Here is a 24,778-nt window from a genome sequence, read left to right on the forward strand (position 1 = left end):
TCTTGACCTTGTGATCCGCCCGCCTCGGCCTCCCAAAGTGCTGGGATTACAGGCGTGAGCCACCGCGCCCGGCCAGCAAAAACAATTTTTAAGGAAATTTTGAAGTGAGAAGTCAGGCAAAGAGGCCCCAAAGATCAAATTGCAGGCCAGGCCTGCACAACTGAGAAATGAGAAAGTACCACTTTCCCATTTTCAAACATTATAACAAACATTTCTCTATCTGATTCTGAAAACCCTGTAAGAAAGACAAGGCAGATGGTTTTATTCCCATTTCAAGAGATTGACGATTTACCCAAGGTATATAGTTTGCAGGTACACGTGGCTGATAAATGTTGGAAACTGGCTTTCCCAACTCTTCTCTTTTCCTTGCCTGAAGCTCTGTCCTGGACTTAGGAATCCCAGTGGTGATTTGGAGTGGACAAGACTTGAGCCTTGAAGTACAGGACTGCAGGGAGGGCTGGTCCTGAGGAGGAAGCATCTTCAGATATCTAGGTCTTGGGATCTTGGGTGGGGAATAGGCTGCTTGGGGAAGGGCTGAATTGGAAGGAGGAGCTAGAGATCTGACTGAGGGAATGGAGAGGGGGCCTCAAAAGGAAGCCAGGCAGGCTGCCTTCTTCCCAGCTCCAGAATGGCACCCCCTCTAAAGTCACACTCATCTACGTACATCCTGGAGTGAAACTCCTTCTCCTTTCTGCTTCCACCATTATTCTAATCCTCAAAGGGTTAACCAGCTTTCACACGATTTTCCCATCTCCCAGGTAACTTGGGCAGCTGCTCCGTGCTGGAAATAACTAAAGTCCCAGTTTCTCAGTTCGTGCACTTAGCAATGCACCCCAGTAGCCCCTCCAACCCCCAGCAGAGAAGCACAGCCCTTTGGGTAAAAGATGCCTGGGGGTGAGGCTGCAAGTTGGCAGGTGCGGGGAAGGGGCTCCCAGAGAGTAGGGCGGGGGGTTGTGGGGGCGGCAGGGAGAGTGCCCCTTCCCTGGGTCCCTCCACTGGGCCCCGAGGTTCGCCTCGGGGCCGCTGCCCCAGAGGCTGGGGGGAAGAGGAAAGAAGTGGTGTGCGGGCAAGCAGGCCGCACACACCTGGCGCCTTGTGGAATGAGAGCTTAATTAATTATTAAACTGAGTTCCCGCGGGAGGGCGCAGGGCCGTGACAGGCAGGGCGGGAATGGCTAGGTGGGGGCTGGGGCTGGGGCTGGGGCAGGGGCAGGGGCAGGGAGGAAGTGGGGATGAAGAGTGGGCGCGGGGCGCCGGCCCAACCCCTGGGACCCTGACAGGAAGGAAGGCGACCCTCGGTGGGCGGGGCGGGGGATGTAGCCGTGAGGGGTGGGTTTGCGGGCGCGCTCGGGGACCCCCGGGGTGAGGGCGGGAGAGGAATGCCGGAGGAGGCGGCCGGGGTGAAGGGAAGGGGACCGGGCTGCGAGGTCCCCTCCCCGCGGGGTCTTGATCCCAGAACAGTAGCTGCTTGTCTTCCCAGGACTGGGGGAGGAAGCGGCCGGAGGAGAGGAGGGGGCGCGCGGAGGGAGGGGTCCCATTATTTGGCCTCCTCCGCCCCTACCCCGCTGCTAGGAAGGGGAGTGGGCAACTCGGCCCCCACTTCTGGGGAGGGGGAGGGGGATGCCCAGACAAAAGGAGCTTGTGCCTTTAAGGCGGGGAGTCCGGGAGCCAGCGGGGAGGGGACTTCTGGATCCGGGGTAGAGGGCGGCTGCGCTGGACAGCTCGGGAGGGGGCGAGGGCCGGGCGGACGGCGGACGGCGGGCGGGACGGCCAGGACGCGCGGGCTCGGAGGACCGCGGGACGGCCGGCCGGCCGGCCGGAGCCCGCGGGGGCGGCGGGGCGGGGGCCCAGGGCAGGCGCGGAGCCGGGCCGGCAGGTGAGCGCGCTGAGGGCTGGGGGAAGTGGCCGCTCGGGCTCCCGGTGCGCCGGGATTGGAACGCACCCGAGCGGCTCTCGACAAGAGTTTGTGGGTGGGGGCGCCGAAGCCTGGGACGGGTCGTCTCGGCAGTGTTGCCCGAGAGAGTTGGGGTTGGCAAAGGGAAGTCATGGAGGCAGTGGGATCGAGGACTCCTAGGTCCGGCGCTCGCCACCCCCGTCGCCCGCCGCCTGCCTCCCTCCACGGGGCGAGTTCCAGGCTGGCCCGGAGGCCAGGAGGATCTGGCACGTACTGGGGGAGGGGCTGGTCTGAGTTTTTTGCTGCGGGGCTGTGGGGTGTCTCCGAGTTTGGGGGAGATTCCATTTAGGGGAGAGGAACCGGCCTGGGCAGAGGGAGGGATGCCCTCTGTCTGCGGGAGTCCCTCTCCTTCCCCTCACCCCAAACCTTGGGAATGAAAGGGGTGGGGTCGGCTCCCCACATCCTCCAAGGCCTGCCGCAGGATGGGCAGGGGAGCTGACTTTATTCAAAGCAGACTCTGGGGCTCGACTGAAAGGCTAGAGGTGGAATCAGGCGTGGGAGCCTCTTTGCCCATATCCTCTTACCAGATTACCCCTGTGAGCTGGAGGGACCTGGTGGGGGTTGCATAGTAAAGGGTGATGTGGGAGCCCTCTGTAATCTTTAGGGAGAGTGAGGACTGGGGATGGGAGAAGGCGGCAGCGGGCACTGGACCGACAGATACAGGCCCTGGGTACGCTCCTCTACATCTGGAAAGGCCCAGAATTGAAGAATCGAGGCCCACGTCCGAGTATGGTGGGTGGTGCTGGCACTGCTGGGCCCCGCCTGGGCAGTGCCTCTTACCATGAACTTTCTGAAGTCGTTTTTAATCCCCTGGAGCCTCCTTTTGCCAAGGAGGGCAGGGGCAGATGGGCCCTGGGGATGGGATAGACAGGAGGTGGCCAGGAAGGCTTGGCAAGGCAGTGGGCAGAGCCATCCTTAGGGCTGGGCCTTGGCCTTGGCTGGTTCCAAACTCTGGTCTCAGCCTGATCAGGGTTTGGGAGGGACTTGAGGTCTGGGAGGCACTGAGCCTGGGCCTGCCAGGCTGAATGGGACATGGCTGTGGCTGTGGGAGCTGGTGGTATGAAGAACAGCAGATCTGTGAGAGTGCAAATGGACCAACACTCAGGGGAGGAGAAGGTCAGAGGCACAAGGCTTAGGAGCCTGACTCTGGGGAGGAGGGAGGTGGTCTGTGCTCCCAGGGCTCATAGTGATGGGTTGCTGGACAAAGTGGGTTGGGGGACCATATAGAGAAATTTTGTGGCTTGGAACAGTGCTCTACCCTGTTCCCTGCCATACCAGTCTGGCATGGGGTGCCAGAAATGTTGGGAGGCCGGCAAGTTCTGCGGGATGGGCAGTGCCTGGAGTGGAGCCCAGGGTGGGATGGTTGCAGTTGGTTGGACAATTACATAGCTCTGAAGCTAACCCCTTGGGGGGGTCAGAGTGTTCCTGGGAGGGTCATGCATTCTCCTGGATAGCATTTGCCCCTTTCTCTGTGAGTATGAGCCAGATGCTAGGATGTGTTTCCAGGGGGCTTGGAACATGGCCAGAAACTAGTCCTTTGGGAACAGGTCCGGGCCAGTGGTGGTCGGGGGGGGGGTGTGTGGGGGGAGATAAGAACAGGGAAGGGGACTGGTGAATGGAGGAGGCTGAAGCAAAATGTTGTGGGTGGTGGATGGTGGTGGGAAACCTGCTCACTCTGGGCTCTGTTTCCAGCAGCTCTGGGGACTGACAGCCAAGGACACAGCGACTGATAGAACCAGGCATCTGACTGGCTAGAAAGACGTGTGCTCTTGCTCATGATTTTCTCGTCTTTCCATCTCTTGACGCTGACAGAGGTTTGGGTTTAAAGTGTTGTAGAGTGAGGAGAAGAACTAATATTTTTCAAGTGTGTACTTCTTGACAGGCATTATTAGATTCTTTCCTGAGGACCATTATCATTTCCATTTTGCAGATGAAGGTACTGACACAGAGAGGTTAAATAACTTGCCCAAGGCAGTGCGGCTAGCAAATAATCACGCTAAGGTTTGGAACCCTGGTCTCATGCCAAAGATCATGCTTCTAATGAAGTATTTTGAAGAGCAAGGCTTTCTTTGGTGACCTTTTCCAAATGCCAGCCTGACCAAAAGTCTTGTATTCCTGATCTGTCCTTCCAGATGGTGCTGTTGGTGATGTTAAGAGGTTGAAGGGGCCAGGCATGGTGGCTCATGCCTATACTCCCAGCACTTTGGGAGGCCGAGACAGGCAGATCACCTGAGGTTAGGAGTTCGAGACCAGCCTGGCCAACATGGTTAAACCCTGTCTGTACTAAAAATACAAAATTTAGCCGGGTGTGGTGGTAGGTGCCTGTAATCTCAGCTATGGGGAAGCCGAGGCAGAATTGCTTGAACCCAGGAGGCAGAGGTTGCAGTGAGCTGAGATTGTGCCACTGCACTCCAGCCTAGGTGGGGCAGAGTGAGACTCCGTCTTAAACCAAAAAACAAAAGGAGGTTGAAGGACATGCTGCTCTGTGGGATATAGGAGAAGGGGTGCCGACAGAACTTGGCTGAGGGTGACCCAGGGATGGGAGGTTTGGGATATGCAGAGAATTCCCCAGCCTGCCTTCTGCTTGTGGGTCCCTGGGTGTCTGCTTCAAGCGCTGCCCATCTGGCTTGAGCTCTCATTCTATGGCCACCTGGGGCAAGTGCTGAGTATTCCTCCATCCTGTCCCCGAGTGAGTACAAATGTCAGTGCTGCTAACTCAGCAGGTTTAATTACAAGGGACCCCTCAGGGTACTCTGTGAGCATAGAGCAGTGTGGCCCTGGTGGGGACACAGGCATGCATGGATGACAGTGCTTTCAGCCTCATCTTATTCTGACCTGGGCTCAGCCAGGAGTCACATTAAAGGTATCATCATGGAGTCCTCCCACCTCAGTTCATGACATTTCCTCCAGGAAATGTGGGATCTGGGACTGATTTGGTTACCATGATCTCTATAACTTGGGCCAGCCATATAAAACTGCCATGGACCTCAGTTTTTGTTTATATATATTTTTCCTTTCAAATTTGTCTTGTGCCCCAGGGGGCAACAGGACCAGTTTCTCAGGGTTTTGGTGAAGATCAGATGGAATTAGGGATGTGAAAAGATCTTGAACAGTTTAAAGCATAGAGAAAGTGCATGGAGTATCATTCGTCCATCCATCCAGTCATCCATCTACTCAATGAACATTTATTATTATTATTTTATTTTTTGAGATGGAGTTTCGCTCTTATTGCCCAAGCTGGAGTGCAATGGTGTGATCTCAGCTCACTGCAACCTCTGCCTCCTGGATTCAAGCGATTCTCTCACCTCAGCCTCCCGAATAGCTGGGATTACAGGCATGCGCCACCATGCCTGGCTAATTTTGTATTTTTAGTAGAAATGGGGTTTCACCATGTTGGTCAGGCTGGTCTTGAACTCCTGACCTCAGGTGATCCACTCACCTCGGCTTCTCAAAGTGCTGGGATTACAAGTGTGGGCCACCATACCTGGCCTCAATGAACACTTGTTTAGGTCCTTCTAAGGGTTGTGGATACAGCAGTGAGCACAGCAGGTCAAAATCCTTGCCTTCATAAGGCTGACATTCCAGTCAGGAGAGACAGAAAATGAACACATAAGAAAAATATATAGAATGGCAGTTGCTGATTAGAGCTATGGAGAAAAAGCATAAAGCTGGGAAAAAGATAGAGAGCTCCAGGAAAGGGGGTTGCTATTTTAATAGGGTGGTCAGAGAGAGCCTCACTGATAAGGGGACATTTGGGATGTGACCTGGAGGAGCTCTTGTTCCAGACAGAGGGAACAGCAGGCACTGAGGTCCCAGGCTGGCCTGTGTGGGGTGTGTTGGGAAACAGCAAAGAGGTTCTTGTGACTGGGGTGCAGTGAGGAAGCTGAAGAGCCTTAGGATTATCACTGTTAGCTGGTGGCAGATCATGAGGTCAGGAGATCGAGACCATCCTAGCTAACACAGTGAAACCCCGTCTCTACTAAAAAATAGAAAAAATTACCCGGGCATGGTGGCAGGCGCCTGTAGTCCCAGCTATTCGGGAGGCTGAATGGTGTGAACCCGGGAGGCGGAGCTTGCAGTGAGCCAAGATCGTGCCACTGCACTCCAGCCTGGGTGACAGAGTGAGACTCCGTCTCAAAAAAAAAAAAAAAACTCCAGATTTTTTCTTCTGCTTCTGTTGAGAAAAATCAGATCGGGACCCACTGGGACCCAGTGGCAACAGTCTACAGCTGCTGGGTGGTGCCTGCCCCATGCACAGGGTGTGAACTCTTTTCCTCCCAGTTCTGAACCATAAGCTGCTTCACTCATTGACTTGGGCACTTGAGTTTGTGACCACCAACGAACAGTGCCTTTTAGGGAAATTTTCAAGTATACTGGCTTTGGGGTCAGACAACCTGGTTTAGAATCGTGGTTCTCTCACTTATGTGGCTGCTGGATCTTTGGGCAACTCTTTCTTCTTTTCTTTTCTTTGTATTTTATTTTATTTTATTTCCCTCCCTTCCCTCCCTTCCTTCCCTCTCTCCCTCCCTCCCTCCTTTTTTCCTTCCTTCCTTTTTTTTTTTTTTTTTTCAGGCTATGGCTATTGCCCAGGCTAGAGTTCAGTGGTGCACAATCCTGGCTCACTGCAGCCTCCACCGCCAGGGCCCAAGCAATCCTCCTGCCTTAGCCTCCTGAATGGCCCAGTCTATAGGTGCATACCACCACACCAGGCTAATTTTTTTTTTTTTTGAGATGCAGTCTCACTCTGTCACCCAGGCTGGAGTGCAATGGCGCGATCTTTGCTCACTGCAACCTCTGCCACCCGGGTTCAAGCAATTCTCCTGCCTCAGCTCCTGAGTAGCTGGGATTACAGGTGCCCGCCACCACGCCCGGCTAATTTTTGTATTTTTAGTAGAGACGAGGTTTCACCATCTTGGCCAGGCTGGTCTTGAACTCCTGACCTTGTGATCTACCTGCCAGGGCCTCCCAAAGTGCTGGGATTACGGACGTGAGCCACCACGCCTGGCCCAGGCTAATTTTTTAAAATTTTAATAGAGGCAGGGTCTTGCTGTATTGCCCAGGTTGCTCTCACATTCCTAGCCTTAAGCCATCCTCCTATCTCGGCCTCACAAAGTGCTGGGATTACAGGTGTAAGCCGCTGTGCCTGGTTTTGGGCAAGTTTCTTGTCCTGACTGTGTCTTGGGTTCTCACCTGTTGATTGGGGATACCCTTGTTGCCTACCTCCAAGTAATTGTATGAGGATGAAACTCATAGCTTGTCAGTGGGAAGTGCTTAGGTAATGAGCTACTAGTGGTGGCAGTGGCTGTGATGGTGGTATTAATACCACTCCTACTGGATGGTCTCTAATACTATCTCCTTCCTTCCCTACCAGCAACATGTCATGGTTTAGTGGCCTCCTGGTCCCTAAAGTGGATGAACGGAAAACAGCCTGGGGTGAACGCAATGGGCAGAAGCGTTCGCGGCGCCGTGGCACTCGGGCAGGTGGCTTCTGCACGCCCCGCTATATGAGCTGCCTCCGGGATGCAGAGCCACCCAGCCCCACCCCTGCGGGCCCCCCTCGGTGCCCCTGGCAGGATGACGCCTTCATCCGGAGGGGCGGCCCAGGCAAGGGCAAGGAGCTGGGGCTGCGGGCAGTGGCCCTGGGCTTCGAGGATACCGAGGTGACAACGACAGCGGGCGGGACGGCTGAGGTGGCGCCCGACGCGGTGCCCAGGAGTGGGCGATCCTGCTGGCGCCGTCTGGTGCAGGTGTTCCAGTCGAAGCAGTTCCGTTCGGCCAAGCTGGAGCGCCTGTACCAGCGGTACTTCTTCCAGATGAACCAGAGCAGCCTGACGCTGCTGATGGCGGTGCTGGTGCTGCTCACAGTGGTGCTGCTGGCTTTCCACGCCGCACCCGCCCGCCCTCACCCTGCCTATGTGGCACTGTTGGCCTGTGCCGCCGCCCTGTTCGTGGGGCTCATGGTGGTGTGTAACCGGCATAGCTTCCGCCAGGACTCCATGTGGGTGGTGAGCTACGTGGTGCTGGGCATCCTGGCGGCAGTGCAGGTCGGGGGCGCTCTCGCAGCAGACCCGCGCAGCCCCTCTGCGGGCCTCTGGTGCCCTGTGTTCTTTGTCTACATCGCCTACACGCTCCTCCCCATCCGCATGCGGGCTGCCGTCCTCAGCGGCCTGGGCCTCTCCACCTTGCATTTGATCTTGGCCTGGCAACTTAACCGTGGTGATGCCTTCCTCTGGAAGCAGGTAGGTGGCCAGGGAGGTAGGGATGGAGGGCAGCAGGTGGGGAATTTCTCACCTCATAAGCAGCTGGGGGCTTAGTGAGGAAGGGCGGGTGAGTCATGGGTGGAAGCTGGGTGCAGGGATGTCTGGCTGTATCTGGGAGGAGGAGCAGGAGGTGGGAGGCTAGGGTTGAGGGGTCTGCCTCCATGTGGGATCTGGGGTAGAGGGCACTGCTGAGGGGAGGGAGGGCCCCAGGACCCAAGCCTGAACTCTGTCACCATGGGCCCCAGTCTCCGGCTCTTTAGCCCGCTGAAACAGTGCAGTCTGTAGAGACAGAATGTGGGGCTGGAGGCAGGGGTGTGGTATATAGCCCCAGGGCCACCGTGGGGCTGAAAAGGCAGTGCAGGCTGTGTCCAGGCCTTAGCATCTCAGCAGGCAAGTTGACACCAGAGACTGAGGCGCTGGTGCTATCCCTGAAGAGCAGCTCTAGGTGGTGATCTGGAGGTATAGAGCAGGTTTTGGATGTTGTCAGCAAGAGAGGAGTCCCCTCTTTCCTGGACCAAGGCCACTTCTGGGAGGACAGGGAAGGTGAAGAGCTGGGGTCAGTTCTCTCTGGGCTGGATGTGGTTTGAATGGGGTTGGACTGTTGAAGAGAGGAGCGTTAAGTCTGATCGTATCCCACCTTCCCCATGCTGGGCACCAGGGACCTGGGTGCCTTTCCTTGAGGTTCTCTGTCCATGCCTGTTGCTGCCTCCAGGCTCCAAGTGTGTGTGAGGTGGGATTCCGCGGCTCCGTGTGGAGTGGCTGTAGGCTGACCTGCTTATCCAGTGGGCTGTATTCTTTTCTGTGGGATCTTAGACAACTAGCCTCACCTCTCCCAGCCTTAGTTTCCCAGTCTGCAAAGCTGGAATAAAAATAGCATCTAGCTCATGTTGCTGTTGGGGCCCCACCCTTTCCTAGAGTGGAGTAGAACCCGACTGGGCAGTGTTCACACCTGGGGGCAGGGAGGTGTGGGGAGTGCTGGAAGGCATGGTACCCAGTGAAGGGGTTTCTGGGAAGTCCCTTTCAGAGAGACGTTAGTTTGTGGATCTGCCATCTCCTATTACCCCCCTGCCCAGGGAGCAGAGGCCAGGGTCCTTCAGGCGCTGCTGTAGGCACAGCCCCGCCATCAGCACAGCGCCTTGGTCCTCCACTGGACCCTAACTAGAGAGTGCTGTCTTGCTCAAGGTTTTGAAGGCTTGTGGCCTGTTGCCCACCCTGCCTCAGGCACAGAGAGGAAGTTGCCTGGGGATCCCAGGGTGAGAAGCTAGGTTCTCTGGCATGATGCCCTTCTCCACCCAGCCTGTGCTGCAGAACAGAACTTACCTGTTTTTTTTGTGGTTTTTTTTTTTTTTTTTTTGAGACGGAGTCTTGCTCTGTCGTTAGGCTGGAGTGGTGCAGTGGCGCGATCTCAGCTCACTGCAACCTCCGCCTCCCAGGTTCAAGCGATTCTCCTGCCTCAGCCTCCTGAGTAGCTGGGACTACAGGAGCGCGCCACCATGCCCAGCTAATTTTTGTATTTTTAGTAGAGACAAGTTTCACCATGTTGGCCAGGATGGTCTCGATCTCTTGACCTCATGATCCACCCGCCTTGGCCTCCCAAAGTGCTGGGATTACAAGCGTGAGCCACAGCACCCGGCCAGAATGCCAGAACGTACCTTTTTAAAAGTAACTTTATAGCCCGTTTGTTTGTGGAGCACGTGCCCTTAGGGCACTGTCAGACATCTTAAAGGGCCAGGTCCTTCCGCCCCAAAGCTTCTCTTCCAGGGTGGCTCTCAACCAGGGCTTTATGGCTGGACTGCCCTCCTGGGGAAGGAGCTTAGAGGTGGTGTCTCCTTTCCCCCTTCCTCTCTGGCCAGGCATGGGCTGGGTGGGCATCTGTTCCCTGCTCTCGACTGGCATGGTGCCCAGAGCCAGGCCCAGTGCCTGACTGGGGAGGTGCAGTCCCAGGGAGGCCAGGACTGTGCCCGTCTCCCCAGGAGTGTCTGGCTACAGCCTCATGTAGTGGATCTCGATAGGCACATTCTTGGGGCAGTGGCGAAATTCACTGCTGCCCCTGTGCCAGTCCTTGGGGCCAGGGCTGCCCATACAACTTCCTCTGGGCTGAGAAACATTCCCTGTGCCCATTTGGGTATGTGGGTTTCTAGACAGGTGGGGTTTGTGGCCTCCTTCCTTGTCTACTTGGGCAGCCCCTTCCCAGATCCACCCCTACTCACAATCACAGGAAGGAGACTTTGTCCCCTACCGACCCACTCATTTAGACATACTGAACAGTGTCACCCAGTGACCCAGGCCCAGCTTGGAGTCTCCTCCGGTCCCCTGGCATCCATTTTTTCTCACAGTCAGATAGGGATGTGTGTGTACGGAGTTATTTCAGTCTCGTCCCCCTTCCCCTTCCCTCCACCGTGACTCACATTTTCCTCTTGGGCTCCTGGGGCCAGGAAGGGAAGTTGCCTGGTTTGCCCCCCTTCCCTTCTCCCCCACTGGGGGCTATTCTTAGAAACCCCCAAGGGAGATAGTGTGCCCCTCTCTTCACCCCTGCTGCTGGGAGGGGGAGCTCAGCCTAGTTGATCCTGGGCCTGTGAGCTGGACTGGGAAGGGAAGCTAGGAGGCCCATCCCAGAGGCTGGAGCTGGAAATGGCTAGGGGTGAGCCAGGCCTCCCCCTCAGTTTTACCCAAGAGGAAACTGAGGTCCCAAAGTTTAAGTGACCTGCCCAATTTTGCAGGACTAGTTCTAGTTCAAGTTAGAGCCCAGAACCTCTGGCTTCCAGGAAGTGCTTCTGCTGTTTCTCTCCCTTCTCCTTAAACCAGAACCCTGCCCCATCCAACTCTGGGGTGGAGCCGCAAGCTTCAGGTTAATTCCTGAGTTTCCAGAATCACTGAGGCCAGCTTCCCTTAGACTTGCTCTCTAGCCAGTGCTGCTGATGATGATTGGGGGCTGAACATTCCTAGGGTGGGGCCCTAGGCCTAGGGCCTGGCAGGGCTGAGTGTCAGAGGGAGTTATACCTTGAGGGGTGGCCAGGCATGGTGGACCCCATCTCCAATTAGGGGACATCCTTTGTATCAGTAGAATTGATGACTCTCAAGCCAGGGCTCTGAGGTTGGGCTTGAGAGCTTGACTCAGTAGAGTGAGTAGGAATCTTGGAAACCTGGAATGCACTACAAAGTATGGAATGCAGTAGATAGATAGTAGGATTAGGACACAGGATTTGGAATCTGATTGTCCTGGGTTCAAGTCTCACACTAGCCACTAACAGCTGTGTGATCTTGGGGAAGTTACTTGGCCTCTCTGTGCCTCATTCCCTTACCTTTAAAATGGGATATTGTTACCTATTTCACAGAGTTTTAAGACATGTGTTAGGGGCCAGGTGCGGTGGATCATGCCTGTAATCCATGCCCGTAAGCACTTTGGGAAGCCGAGGTGGGCGGATCACTTGAGGTCAGGAGTTCAAGACCAGCCTGACCAACATGGTGAAACCCCGTCTCTACTAAAAAAATATACAAAAATTAGCCAGTCATGGTGGCAGGTGGCTGTAATCCCAGCTACTCTGGAGGCTGAGGCAGGAGAATCGCTTGAACTGGGAGGCGGAGGTTGTAGTGAGCCGAGATCAGGCCACTGCACTCCAGTCTGGGTGACAGAGCAAGGCTCTGTCAAAAAAAAAAAAAAAAAAAAGAAATGTGTTAGTCAGTGTATAGAAGACACCTACAGAATCCTGGCACATGGTAGGCAGCCAACAAACTAGCTACCATAATAATAATGACAATGGTGATTATTGTTACTAAGTTATGTCAAGTCAGGGAGAGGCTTTAGAGATCTTCTCATTCTTCCTCTTTGGGTTATAGATGAGCAAACCCAAGAGAGAGGAGGTGACTTGTCCTGGGTCACTCACAGGAGGATGTAGAGCTCAGGTCTCCTGGGTGCTGTCCTTAAGGAGGAGCACCTGCAAAAGGAGCAGCGTTTGTCTTGTGTGTGGGGTGTTTGAGGAGCAGGAGATACAGGGTGCTGGGGCTGGGCCCCATGACTTATCTGGCCCCAGTTGGTCTTCTGCTTCCAGAAGCTGTGAAGATATCTCATTTCTAGTCATGGAGGATTCAGGCAGTTGGCTGGGATCTGGGGTCCTGTGGGTAATGGGAGAGATATATTGCAGGGGTGGCAGTAGCTTGGGGACAGACAGGGTGCAGGACCCTGGCTTCCTTCCTCAGAGAACCTAGCAAGTTGTGTGAATGTGTGTGTGTGTTTGGGGGGGCAGGCAGAGGAGATGGTCACCGTCTGCCTCTGCCACCTCCTGCAGCTCGGTGCCAATGTGCTGCTGTTCCTCTGCACCAACGTCATTGGCATCTGCACACACTATCCAGCAGAGGTGTCTCAGCGCCAGGCCTTTCAGGAGACCCGCGGTTACATCCAGGCCCGGCTCCACCTGCAGCATGAGAATCGGCAGCAGGTGGGGCTGCTCCCCGTGACCAGGGCCTGCCCCCACCTTACCCCCAGATAACTTGCACATTGGATCTGCTGCCTTGTCCAGTTCCGTGCAGCACAGTGTGATGGTTCCCCTGGGTTGTGCGTCACAGAGGCCCTGTGATACTGGGGTTTTGTCCTGTCCAAGGGAAGGAGGGCGTAGACAGGAGCACATCTGGGGGCTCAATGGAGGGTGGTCAGAGGGGGCTCTGATGGGGGAAGGTCAGGCCACAGTCCAGAAGGGAAGGTCAGGTCTTCAGAGAAGTCTAGGAGGGCTCTGGTGATGTGGAGAGACCAGGAGGGATTGCAATGTGAGGCCAAGAGTATAGTGATGCCCTGTTGGAACCACTGGGCTAGGAGCGGCTGCTGCTGTCGGTATTGCCCCAGCACGTTGCCATGGAGATGAAAGAAGACATCAACACAAAAAAAGAAGACATGATGTTCCACAAGATCTACATACAGAAGCATGACAATGTCAGGTAGGGTGAGGGTAGGAGGATGCCCAGCAGGGCGGGGGGTCTGGAAGTCTTTGAGGGCTATGTGTTCTGTTCATCCTCTGCTGTCATCTACAGCATCCTGTTTGCAGACATTGAGGGCTTCACCAGCCTGGCATCCCAGTGCACCGCGCAGGAGCTGGTCATGACCCTGAATGAGCTCTTTGCCCGGTTTGACAAGCTGGCTGCGGTGAGGGTGCTGGGCCTTGGGATTGGGCCTGGGTGTTGACCGTGGTGAGAGCATAGCTTTGCTGGCAGCAGCTGGGGATTTGAGGGCAGATAGATTGTGCATGGAGGGTGGTGGGCCATGCAGGCTGGGTGGGCAAGAGAGTAAAGGTTACCCTTCCCTCCAACTCCTTCCCATTCAGGAGAATCACTGCCTGAGGATCAAGATCTTGGGGGACTGTTACTACTGTGTGTCAGGGCTGCCGGAGGCCCGGGCCGACCATGCCCACTGCTGTGTGGAGATGGGGGTAGACATGATCGAGGCCATCTCGTAAGCAGTGCCCCATTCCTAGGCTTCCTGGAATTGCGGGTGCCCCAGACTGCTCCTACTTTTTGATGAGACCTCAGGAGATTTCCTCAGTTTTGGCTTTCTCTGTCTTTGAGGTCTGTCTGTCACTGGGAAGGGGAATCTTTCTCCAACCTGTGCAAAGACCCATGTGGACCCCTAGACTCCCAGCCAGCCGAGATGGGGCCGGGAGAGCCTATGCAGTAGGGGAGTTGGGCTAGAGGGAATGCCATCTGTGCAGGCCAGAGGGGATAACAGTGATTCCTCTTCTCCTAGCTCAGTTCCATAAGATGCTGCTGGGCCCCTGCTGTTGAACACAGCCTTAACATTTGTCCTTGAGCCCCATGCAGCCTTCTGCTCATGTCCAACCAAGGCTGTGCTCCCGTCCCCTGCATCTGGGTCTGTCCTTGCCTGCTGGGCCCTGAGAGGAGTGAAGGGCCTGGGTTGTGGGCTGGGGGAGGGGAAGACTGCCAGGAGCTGATCTGGGGCTGCATCCTCCCAGGCTGGTACGTGAGGTGACAGGTGTGAATGTGAACATGCGCGTGGGCATCCACAGCGGGCGCGTGCACTGCGGCGTCCTTGGCTTGCGGAAATGGCAGTTCGATGTGTGGTCCAATGATGTGACCCTGGCCAACCACATGGAGGCAGGAGGCCGGGCTGGGTGAGTAGGGGGGTCCAGGTGGGGGGGATGGGGGCAAGGTGGGAGAGCCAGGGTCTCACCCTCTTGGCCACATACAGCCGCATCCACATCACTCGGGCAACACTGCAGTACCTGAACGGGGACTACGAGGTGGAGCCAGGCCGTGGTGGCGAGCGCAACGCGTACCTCAAGGAGCAGCACATTGAGACTTTCCTCATCCTGGGCGCCAGCCAGAAACGGGTCAGGGCCAGGGCAGGGCTGGGGGCAGGGGAGCAAGAAGAGGGACAAATGGGGAGGAGCAGGCCAAGGCCTCCTCTGGGCCCCTCTTCTGAGCCTGTACCCATGCTGCCCGCACAGAAAGAGGAGAAGGCCATGCTGGCCAAGCTGCAGCGGACTCGGGCCAACTCCATGGAAGGGCTGATGCCGCGCTGGGTGCCTGATCGTGCCTTCTCCCGGACCAAGGACTCCAAGGCCTTCCGCCAGATGGTGAGGGGCCCTCAGCACCAGACCTAGGGCCTCATTTTCTTAGCTCCCTCAATACCCTGTCCCTGACCCTGTCCTTTCTTGTGACTGCCATTTCCATGTATGCTTTCTGGTATTGGGGCAGTGAGAAGATTTCATCTCGGGTCCCAGTGCCCCCAGAGGATATGACGGGGACACCCTCAGCACAGTGTTGGGGTGGGGGAAGGAGCTGCAGAGATGAAGGTTGTTGGCCCTTCACCTCACTCCACACTCTGTCCCTTTCTCCAGGGCATTGATGATTCCAGCAAAGACAAGTAAGTCAGGTTACTGAGGAGGGAGAAGGCACTTGCACCCTGGGATGGGGCTGGGGGGAGCCGAGATCCTCCTTTTCCCTGACCTTAGGAGTGTTGTGTGGGAGCAGGAGCCACCCCCCTGGCTCTCCCTCCCTCCCTCAGGTGCTGTCCATACCTTTCCTTTCATTGTTTCTCACATGGCCATGCCCATGCATCTGGTGAAACCATGTCTCCTGCCCTCAGCCGGGGCACCCAAGATGCCCTGAACCCTGAGGATGAGGTGGATGAGTTCCTGAGCCGTGCCATCGATGCCCGCAGCATTGATCAGCTGCGGAAGGACCATGTGCGCCGGTTTCTGCTCACCTTCCAGAGAGAGGATCTTGAGAAGAAGGTTTGAGGGATACAGGGCAGAAGGACAAGGGCTGGGGGAGGGGCAGGTCGCAGCAGGGAAGGCTGAGCACAGGTGAGGGCACAGGTGTTTCTGGGGCATGGAGAAGGGACCACAGAGCAGGGTGGGGATTTCATCAGTTGAGCCAAATGCATCTCCTCCCTGTTGAGACCCCTGGTAGTGCCCTGTCCTTGCTGTCCCTGCCTTCCTTAGGGAGGGCCCAGCACTCAGCTCAGCCTCCTCTCCCTCAGTACTCCCGGAAGGTGGATCCCCGCTTCGGAGCCTACGTTGCCTGTGCCCTGTTGGTCTTCTGCTTCATCTGCTTCATCCAGCTTCTCATCTTCCCACAGTGAGAGCCCTGCCTTTCCTCTCTTAGCTTCTCTCTTCACCACTTCCCAGAAGCTTCCTAAATACCCACACAAGCCCACAATCCCTGGAGCCTGCATCCCTGCTTGTTCCAGAGGGTGGGACAAGAATGCCCAGATCTTCCAGAATTAAATGATTTTTCTGGCCCTGTTCTGCCCCAGCTCCACCCTGATGCTTGGGATCTATGCCAGCATCTTCCTGCTGCTGCTAATCGCCGTGCTGATCTGTGCCGTGTACTCCTGTGGTTCTGTACGTAAGGGGATTTCTGAGGCTGTTGGGGAGGGCAGGCTGGACTCCAGACAGGGAGGAGGTCACATGGGGAGAGGGAGAAGGCCATGCCTCTTCCACTGGGCCCCATCCCTGGTTGCCATTCCTCCTTGGCTGATACAACCTTCAACTCTTGGTCTCTTGATGCCTCTAGCTGTTCCCTAAGGCCCTGCAACGTCTGTCCCGCAGCATTGTCCGCTCACGGGCACATAGCACCGCAGTTGGCATCTTTTCCGTCCTGCTTGTGTTTACTTCTGCCATTGCCAACATGGTAAGGGTCCAGTGGGAATTCTCCCACCTCTGCTCTGTGCCAAGCACTGTCCTGGACACTGGGAGTACAGAGGAGAAAAGGACATATTTTCTGCCCTCAGGGAGCCCCCTCCCAGAATAGGGGAAGGTTAACTCCGGTTCTCCTTCCTTGTTCTCCCAACCTCTTGTCATCCCTGAGTGAGTACTAAGGCCCATGGGGTATAAGGTACCTGGGCACAGCCCAGGTTAGGGTACATGGCTTCACCAGGTACCTTGCAACCCTTTCCCTCCTTGGTTACCCTGATATACCCCTCCACTTTTGCAGTTCACCTGTAACCACACCCCCATACGGACCTGTGCAGCCCGGATGCTGAATTTAACACCTGCTGACATCACTGCCTGCCACCTGCAGCAGCTCAATTACTCTCTGGGCCTGGATGCTCCCCTGTGTGAGGGCACCATGCCCACCTGCAGCTTTCCTGAGGTGTTCGAGCAGTGCTCAGGCGGTGGGGGGGCTGTCCTGGCACAGACATTGGCCCTTCTGTGCCAGGCCTGGTGATGGGCGCTGGGGACCCAGGAACTCACCAGAGTCTCCCACACTAGGAGCAACCAGGGGCCCTGGTGTGTTGTAGGGGCTGGGCATGGAGGGTGGAGGATATGGGGGTTTGAGGGGTGTGGCGGGAAGGTTAGGTCAGGCAGGAGAGTGCAGGGCTCTCCCTGCCCAAGGGTGCTGTGGCCTCTGCCTTCACCCAACGCTGCCTCTGCCACCCCCACAGTACTTCATCGGGAACATGCTGCTGAGTCTCTTGGCCAGCTCTGTCTTCCTACACATCAGCAGCATCGGGAAGTTGGCCATGATCTTTGTCTTGGGGCTCATCTATTTGGTGCTGCTTCTGCTGGGTCCCCCAGCCACCATCTTTGACAACTATGACCTACTGCTTGGCGTCCATGGCTTGTGAGTTTATTCTCAGGTCCTTTAATACCCCAGGAGCTTCCCTCACCTTGCTAGGTCACTGTGAGCCTCTCTGGTGCCCATGCCCCTTGTGCCTTGGAATGCCACAACTCCCCTGTGGGGGAAAGGGAGGAGATGGAGGAGCTCCCAGCATGTGACCCCAAATAGTTACCCCCAAGGAAACCCTAGTCCTGGGAAATCCTTGTGTCTTTGGGCTAGACATTAAAAAAAAAAATTCCCTCTTATATTTGCATGGTGCTTTCACATCCACCATCTTAACCACCCATAGGACATACAGCTGCTTGGTGGCAGGGCTCTGGTTAGGAACCAAAGCTTCTGATTCCTGCTTGGGGGCTTTGCCTGGGACACTGGCTTTTCCTCTGCAAAACCCCATTCCTTTGATATGTGGCCATAGCTTGTTGTAGTAGAAAAAGCCTCTGGTGTCTGCTGGGTTTGAATCCCTGCTCTGCTGCTCATTAGCTGTGTGACTTTAGACAGGTGAGTTAGCTTCTCCGAGCCTCAATTTCTTCATCTGTAAAATGGCAATGTCACCTAAATCACAGGGTAGTTGTAAAGATTATAGTAACTAACATTTATGGAAGGCTGACTATATGGCAGGCACTGTGCTAAGCCTTTTACATACATTATTTAGATCTGATCCCTGTTGTACTGATGAGGAAGGAGGCTTAGAGAGTTAAGCGACTTGTCTCAGGTCACATAGCTGGTAAGTAGAGGAGTCTCTAAGAGCAGAGGTTTTCTTAACCTCTACTCTTAATGAGTTAATTAATGTAAGTAAAAGCCCTGGCCCAATGCCTGACTTACAGTATGTGCTCAGTAAATGCAGTCTCTTGTCTCCCCTTCCATGTGCCCACCCAGCAATCCAGGAAGCACTGATGACTTTGTCTCTTCTATCTTCTTACCAGGGCTTCTTCCAATGAGACCTTTGATGGGCTGGACTGGTAAGTGAGGGCTCCGAGGCAGCAAAGGGTAGAGCCATTAGATGCCTCCTTCAGACACCAAGCATGTCTCTGCTTATCCTTAGTCCAGCTGCAGGGAGGGTGGCCCTCAAATATATGACCCCTGTGATTCTGCTGGTGTTTGCGCTGGCGCTGTATCTGCATGCTCAGCAGGTGGAGTCGACTGCCCGCCTAGACTTCCTCTGGAAACTACAGGTGACTGTGTGGGCCTTTGGGGGAAGAGGAGGAACTTAGGGGCGGAGCCTGGGCCAGGCCAGAAATGTATCTCGTGCTAGCTGGCTAAGGCTCAGGCCGTACCTAGGCCCACCCTGGTTCCATTCCTTCTCTGTGCCCATCCCTTACTCCCTGCCCCATCCTCTACCTGCCGCCTTTACCCCTTTGCCTGTTCTTTAGGCCTCATCTGTCTGGGCCTTTCTTCCTCTATGTGATTCCCTCTGATCCCCACTTCCAAGCCTTGGCCACCACACCTACCCCTTGTGAATGTCGGGCAATGGGTGATGGGTGTGGTGTCCGCAGGCAACAGGGGAGAAGGAGGAGATGGAGGAGCTACAGGCATACAACCGGAGGCTGCTGCATAACATTCTGCCCAAGGACGTGGCGGCCCACTTCCTGGCCCGGGAGCGCCGCAATGATGAACTCTACTATCAGTCGTGTGAGTGTGTGGCTGTTATGTTTGCCTCCATTGCCAACTTCTCTGAGTTCTATGTGGAGCTAGAGGCAAACAATGAGGGTGTCGAGTGCCTGCGGCTGCTCAACGAGATCATCGCTGACTTTGATGAGGTACTTTTCCAGTTGGCTGGTGGTGGCAGAGAATGGGGGGTACTTGGAGACCAGGGACTGGAATGGGTGAGTGGAACTGGGAAGAGAAAGAGAGATTTGATGGGACCCAGAGTCATCAGGGGTAAGGGTATGCACAGTGGAGGCAGAGGCAAGAACCCATGAAGGTGTCAGAGGCAGCAAGGGGGTCAGCCCTAGTGGGGCAGGGTCATCACTGTTGGGGAGCAGGGGAGGACTTGATCTGTAGGGGGATAGGATAGGTACCAGGTGGATGTCACTGAAGAAGAAGGCAATAGTCTGTGAACAGAACCTCATGAGACCAACCAAGCAAGATGGTCCTCTGAATAGAGAAAATTGAAGCAAAATGTGAGGTAGTGTCCTGAACATCCAGATCAGGAATGGGCTGTTCACTGTTCTGGAGGGAAGTCACTTGCTCACTCTGGGACTCAGTATCCCAAAAGGTAAGGATTGGAGAAATTGCTTAATATTGCACTTGTGGGTCTGTGTTCTGTGAATGAGCTACTGGAGGGACCTTCTGAAGCTGTATGCCCAAGTCCTGCCTGGAGTCCTAGGCTGCCTGTTTTCCCAGCTCCTCAGTCTTACACTGATAGCAGCAGCTGGAAGGGGGCTCTTGAGACAGGGAAGTGGGGAAGGCAGCCAAGGCGTGGCAAGAAATGAGTGTTGGGGCAGGGCTGGGTCTGGGGTCTTTGCCTTGACAGCCAGGTCTCCTTGTGTTGTTCAGATTATCAGCGAGGAGCGGTTCCGGCAGCTGGAAAAGATCAAGACGATTGGTAGCACCTACATGGCTGCCTCAGGGCTGAACGCCAGCACCTACGATCAGGTGGGCCGCTCCCACATCACTGCCCTGGCTGACTACGCCATGCGGCTCATGGAGCAGATGAAGCACATCAATGAGCACTCCTTCAACAATTTCCAGATGAAGATTGGTAAGAGGGCTTTGTTGCTTGGCAGGTTTTCCCAGGACTTTTTCCGGGTGAAGCTGGGATTATAGGCTGGGGATGGGATCACAGATTTCCCATCAGGGCTCCTGTGGGGTTTTCTTCCCTCTGACCTCCTATATCAAGTCTGATATTAAGAACAGAGATCATTAGGCACTGTCCTATAAATTTTTAAGCATATTTTAATCCTGATATTATTATCGCCTTTCATTGGATAGAGACTGACTCTCAGAGAGATTAAATAACTTGCCCAAGGTCAAACAACTAGTAAGTGGCAGAGCTGGGATTAAAAATCAGGTTTATATAAACTTGAATACTTCTGTCCTTATCTGTGACCAGTCCAATAAGAGGTATTTCCTCTCAAATGAACTGGTGGATGGGAGTGGTTAATAGCATGGCTACTAGAGATGGACTATGTGGTTTGAATTCTGGCTGCTCCATTTACTGGCTTATTTGAGAAGTCTTCTAACTTCTCTAAGCTTCAGTTACCTTATCTATAAAATGGGGATAATAATACCTACCTTTTAGAGGTGTTGAAAGGATGAAGCCATGCCGGGCACGGTGGATCATGCCTGTAATCCCAGCACTTTGGGAAGCCGAGGTGGGCAGATCATGAGGTCGGGAGTTCAAGACCAGCCTGACCAACATAGTGAAACCCCTTTTCTACTAAAAAACAAAACAAAACAAAACAAAAATCAGGCCGGGCGCAGTGGCTCACGCCTGTAATCCCAGCACTTTGGGAGTCCGAGGCAGGCGGATCACGAGGTCAAGAGATCGAGACCATCCTGACGAACACGGTGAAATTCCGTCTCTACTAAAAATACAAAAAATTAGCCGGGTGTGGTGGTGGGCGCCTGTAGTCCCAGCTACTCGGGAGGCTGAGGCAGGAGAATGGTGTGAACCCGGGAGGCGGAGCTTGCAGTGAGCCGAGATGGTGCCACTGCACTCCAGCCTGGGTGACAGAGCGAGACTCCGTCCCCCGCCAAAAAAAAAAAACAAAAATTAGTTGGGTGTGGTGATACATGTCTGTAATCCCAGCTACTCGGGAGGCTGAGGCAGGAGAATCTCTTGAACCTGGGAGGCAGAGGTTGCAGTGAGCTGAGATTGTGCCACTGCACTCCATCCTGGGCAACAGAGCAAGACTCCATCTCAAAAAAAAAAAGAAAAGAAAAGAAAGGATGAAGCCAGGTAAAATGCTTACTAGAGTGGTTGACATGGAATAGGCATTCAGGAGATTACTGTTATAGCATGGCTGTCTTGACTCAGGGGAGCTCCTAAACTGAGGTGCTCAGGTCTTTGGGTATTTTTATTTGTTTTTTGGGTTTTTTTTTTTTTTTTTTTTTTTTTTTGAGATGGGGATTTGCTCTGTACCAGGCTAGAGTGCCGTGGCACAATCACAGCTCACTGTAGCCTCAAATCCCAGGCTCAATCAATCAATCTATTCTCCCACCTCAGCCTCCTAAGTAGCTGGGACTACAGGCATGTACCACCATTGTCCAGCTAATTTTTGTATTTTTTTTTTGTAAAGATAGGGTTTCACCATGTTGGCCAGGCTCGTCTTGAACTAGATTGTTCTTTACAACCAGGAGACTTGTCCTTTTTCCATTTTTTTCTCTGGGTCCTTCTACCGGTGCCAGGAGGTGGGATGACTCCCTGGGTTTACCCTGGAGCATCCGCTAGTCTCTTGCTGTTCTCTCCACCTCAGGGCTGAACATGGGCCCAGTCGTGGCAGGTGTCATCGGGGCTCGGAAGCCACAGTATGACATCTGGGGGAACACAGTGAATGTCTCTAGTCGTATGGACAGCACGGGGGTCCCCGACCGAATCCAGGTGAGGGGGATATGAGCAGGGGCTGGGAGGAACATGGGCCCGGAGGGCTTCCACAGGTGTCTCTGCAGTCTGCTAGGACAGGGGTAGGGTGGCTAGTGTTCTGTGTATGGTGGGGCAGGGGTTGGGGGAAGGGAGCTAGCCTGACTAGAGAACCCCTGGGCCCCTGCAAATGCAGCAGGAAGGATTCCAGGCTAAGCGGGCTCCCCTCCCACTCCCCCAGGTGACCACGGACCTGTACCAGGTTCTAGCTGCCAAGGGCTACCAGCTGGAGTGTCGAGGGGTGGTCAAGGTGAAGGGCAAGGGGGAGATGACCACCTACTTCCTCAATGGGGGCCCCAGCAGTTAACAGGGCCCAGCCACAAATTCAGCTGAAGGGACCAAGGTGGGCATTGAGTGGACTCTGTGCTCACTGGGTGGAGCTGTGGCAGGGGGCACTGAGCCTCCAGACCCTGCTAACCACAAAAGGGAACATCCCAGCAGGCTGTGCTTGGGTCATGCTCGTCTGCCCTCAAGCTGGAAAACAAGGGGCTACCTACCAAGAGGATTATGCAAGTGACTTTCTTTCTTACTTGGGGTAGGGCTGTTCCCTCTCCAATCTTCCAGCCTTTGGGAGCAGGGGAGGGGTCAGTAGCAGAAGCAGAGGGAGGCCTCTTGCCTGAGGGATTAAAATGGCAGCTTGCCATGCCTACCCTTCCCTGTCTGTCTGGGCAGCAGGTTCAGGGCTGAGCCCTTCTTTTCCCTCTTTTTTCCTGGGAATATTTTGTACAATATTTTGTACAAAGACAGGCATGAGGAGTGCCTATTCCATGCTTGCCTTTGCAATACCTGCATCCCCAGCACTGGTCCTGGGCACTTCCCCACCCCAGCCAGGTGTCCCTCCTATGCACAGAGCAGAGGAGGGAGAAGCTCTGGGGAGCCAGCTTTGGCCATATTTCAGGAGAATGTTTCCATGTGCCAAATCTTAGTCCCATGATCTGTCCCCAAAGGGGAACAAAGGGACCTCTGACAGCTTAGATTTAGCCCCAGTTCCTGCACGCTCCAGGGAACGGGGTGTCTGGCCTCACTGGTACTGTGAAAAATGCTCAGAGAGCAAGCCTGTGTGTGGGGATGTCAGGTCAGGAGCTGGAAGTTCACCTGCAGGTGCCAAAGAGCAGGCTGGCCAGGGCTGGGGCAGTGCCAGACTCTGATCTGAGGACCCCGTCGGGGTCCAGATCAGGTCACTCTGCCCCAGTGCTCTCTTGCTGTCTGCTGGCAAGGGGGCATGGAGCATCTCTTCCTCTTCTGTTGCCAAATAGAAAAGGGTCAGGGCATGGAGAAAGATGACCCTGATCCCAAACCTGCCCTCCCAAGTCTCTGGTGTTGGGGAGGGCCCGTGTGTTTGTGTAACTGTGTGTGCATGTTGGTCTTTGTGTGCATATCTGTTTTCCAGGTCTATGTGAGTCCTTGTGCTCCTGCTCCTCAGCTCTCCACCCCAGGTTGCCTCTCTCCTGTGGGCCTCTGTCTTCTGGGAATAAAGCAGGGTTTTATTTCAGGGGATGTAGAGAGATGCCCAGGTTGCACAGGAGTGGGATGGGGTGTGGTAGCAAAAGGAGGGAGAGGAGTCCTTTTTGTGCCAAATCCCTAAGTGCCGTTTGGGGGCCATGTGTGCAGCATGACTCTCCCTGTCTGTGGCAGGGACCCAAGCGCTTGCTTAAGCCCCAGTGCTCCATGCCAGCACTTGAACTGTCTGGGGTTTGATGGACAGAGGCTGAGGAATTTCCTGGCTTCCCCAGATAGTGTCCTGGGACATGGTATGCTTTGGGGCTGGGGTAGCATGGAATCCCTCTGAGGACCTGGATACTGGTACTACGGGGTGGGGAAGAGGAACCTTAAACTTGGCTTTCCCCAGCCTTCAGCCTGAGTCTAGCATGTTTCTAGCTCCCCAGCCCCTTGTGAAGCCTTGAGGGCTGGCAGAAGGGTTAGGAGGTTGAACTCTAGATTCCCTTCCTGTCTTTGCCTTCCTTTTACCCCTTTCCCTGCAACCTCCTTGACTCTGGCCTGAATTTGTTGGTGCCTCAGTTTCTCTGTCTGTACCTATTTAAGCCAAAGGCACTAGCCTGAATTTTGCTTGAAGATCACTTTGTCTTGGAAATGACTAGAGAGGCAGAGGAGAAGGGTTTCCAGAGTTGCTAGGTTTGGGAGTGGAAGGGGCAGGCAGTGCACTTGCCCCTCCTCATGCCCCTTCTGACACCAGCTCCCTGTGGAGGCCTGGTTTCTGGGTAATGCCTCCCTTGGGCATCTTCATGCATCAACCAAATGGGCCATCAGGTACTTTATTAGTCATGGCAGAAGGAGGGGAAAAGACTTGTTTTCCAGACAGAAAATCTACTCCCCTGTCCCCAGCCATATCCCTGGATAGGAAGGGATAGGAAGAGACTACTTGGTGCCATGGGGTAGGGGTGAGGGTATAAGTAGATCAGAGTGGGAAGACCTCAGCCTTGGGTGGCTTGTCTCTGCTTCTTGCCAGGTGGGAGGGCCTGTCCACACCCTGGCTCCCCGTACCACAGTGCCAGCCATGCCCTTCCCCTGGGCTACCATTGTCCCTTTCCTCACCCAGTTGGTAGAGGAGTCAGGAGGTGGGAGGCCGTGGGCTTTGGTTTTATAATGTAACCACTGTGGTGGTGGGGGAGGATGGTGAACCATGTATTTCAGTGAAATATTTAATATATTTAAATATCAATAAAATCAAACTCTTTGTAAAATTCTCTGTTCTCTGTAGCTGTTCTGGGCCCTGGGTGGGTCAGAAGTGACAGAGCCTGGTGTAGGAGGCGACCTCCTGCCCCAGGGCTCCGTGGGCCTCTTGTCTGTGGTCAGAGGACTTCCTGTGGCTTTCTCCCTGCTAAGGAGAAGCTGCAGTATCTTCAGAGTGTGACTACTCAAGGCCTTTCAGCATCATGAGCTCCAGTGTGTG

At 54.8% G+C, this 24,778-nt stretch overlaps 1 protein-coding gene across 3 annotated transcripts; it reads left to right on the forward strand.

Moving 5' to 3' along the window:
- The first annotated feature begins 1,681 nt into the window (after positions 1 to 1,681).
- On the forward strand, positions 1,682 to 24,569 carry ADCY6 (adenylate cyclase 6). Of its 3 annotated transcripts, none has more exons than XM_016923516.3 (22): positions 1,682 to 1,875; positions 7,325 to 8,192; positions 12,500 to 12,649; positions 13,021 to 13,142; positions 13,236 to 13,347; positions 13,526 to 13,653; positions 14,171 to 14,329; positions 14,407 to 14,548; positions 14,666 to 14,794; positions 15,059 to 15,084; positions 15,307 to 15,454; positions 15,703 to 15,800; positions 15,979 to 16,066; positions 16,239 to 16,355; positions 16,659 to 16,817; positions 17,110 to 17,288; positions 18,209 to 18,244; positions 18,328 to 18,457; positions 18,779 to 19,042; positions 19,782 to 19,986; positions 21,704 to 21,828; positions 22,049 to 24,569. In XM_016923516.3, exons 2-22 carry the CDS (start codon positions 7,329 to 7,331, stop codon positions 22,172 to 22,174), a joined length of 3,507 nt encoding a protein of 1,168 aa, XP_016779005.1. In that variant the 5' UTR covers positions 1,682 to 1,875; positions 7,325 to 7,328; the 3' UTR covers positions 22,175 to 24,569. The 3 variants fall into 3 exon arrangements, with proteins under 3 accessions (XP_016779005.1, XP_016779008.1, XP_016779007.1); XM_016923519.4 differs by lacking the exon at positions 1,682 to 1,875 and adding an exon at positions 3,052 to 3,069; XM_016923518.4 differs by lacking the exon at positions 1,682 to 1,875 and adding an exon at positions 3,745 to 3,767.
- The last annotated feature ends 209 nt before the right edge of the window (positions 24,570 to 24,778 follow it).

The sequence above is a fragment of the Pan troglodytes genome, chromosome 10 (assembly GCF_028858775.2).
Source record: "Pan troglodytes isolate AG18354 chromosome 10, NHGRI_mPanTro3-v2.0_pri, whole genome shotgun sequence".
NCBI lineage: Eukaryota > Metazoa > Chordata > Mammalia > Primates > Hominidae > Pan > Pan troglodytes.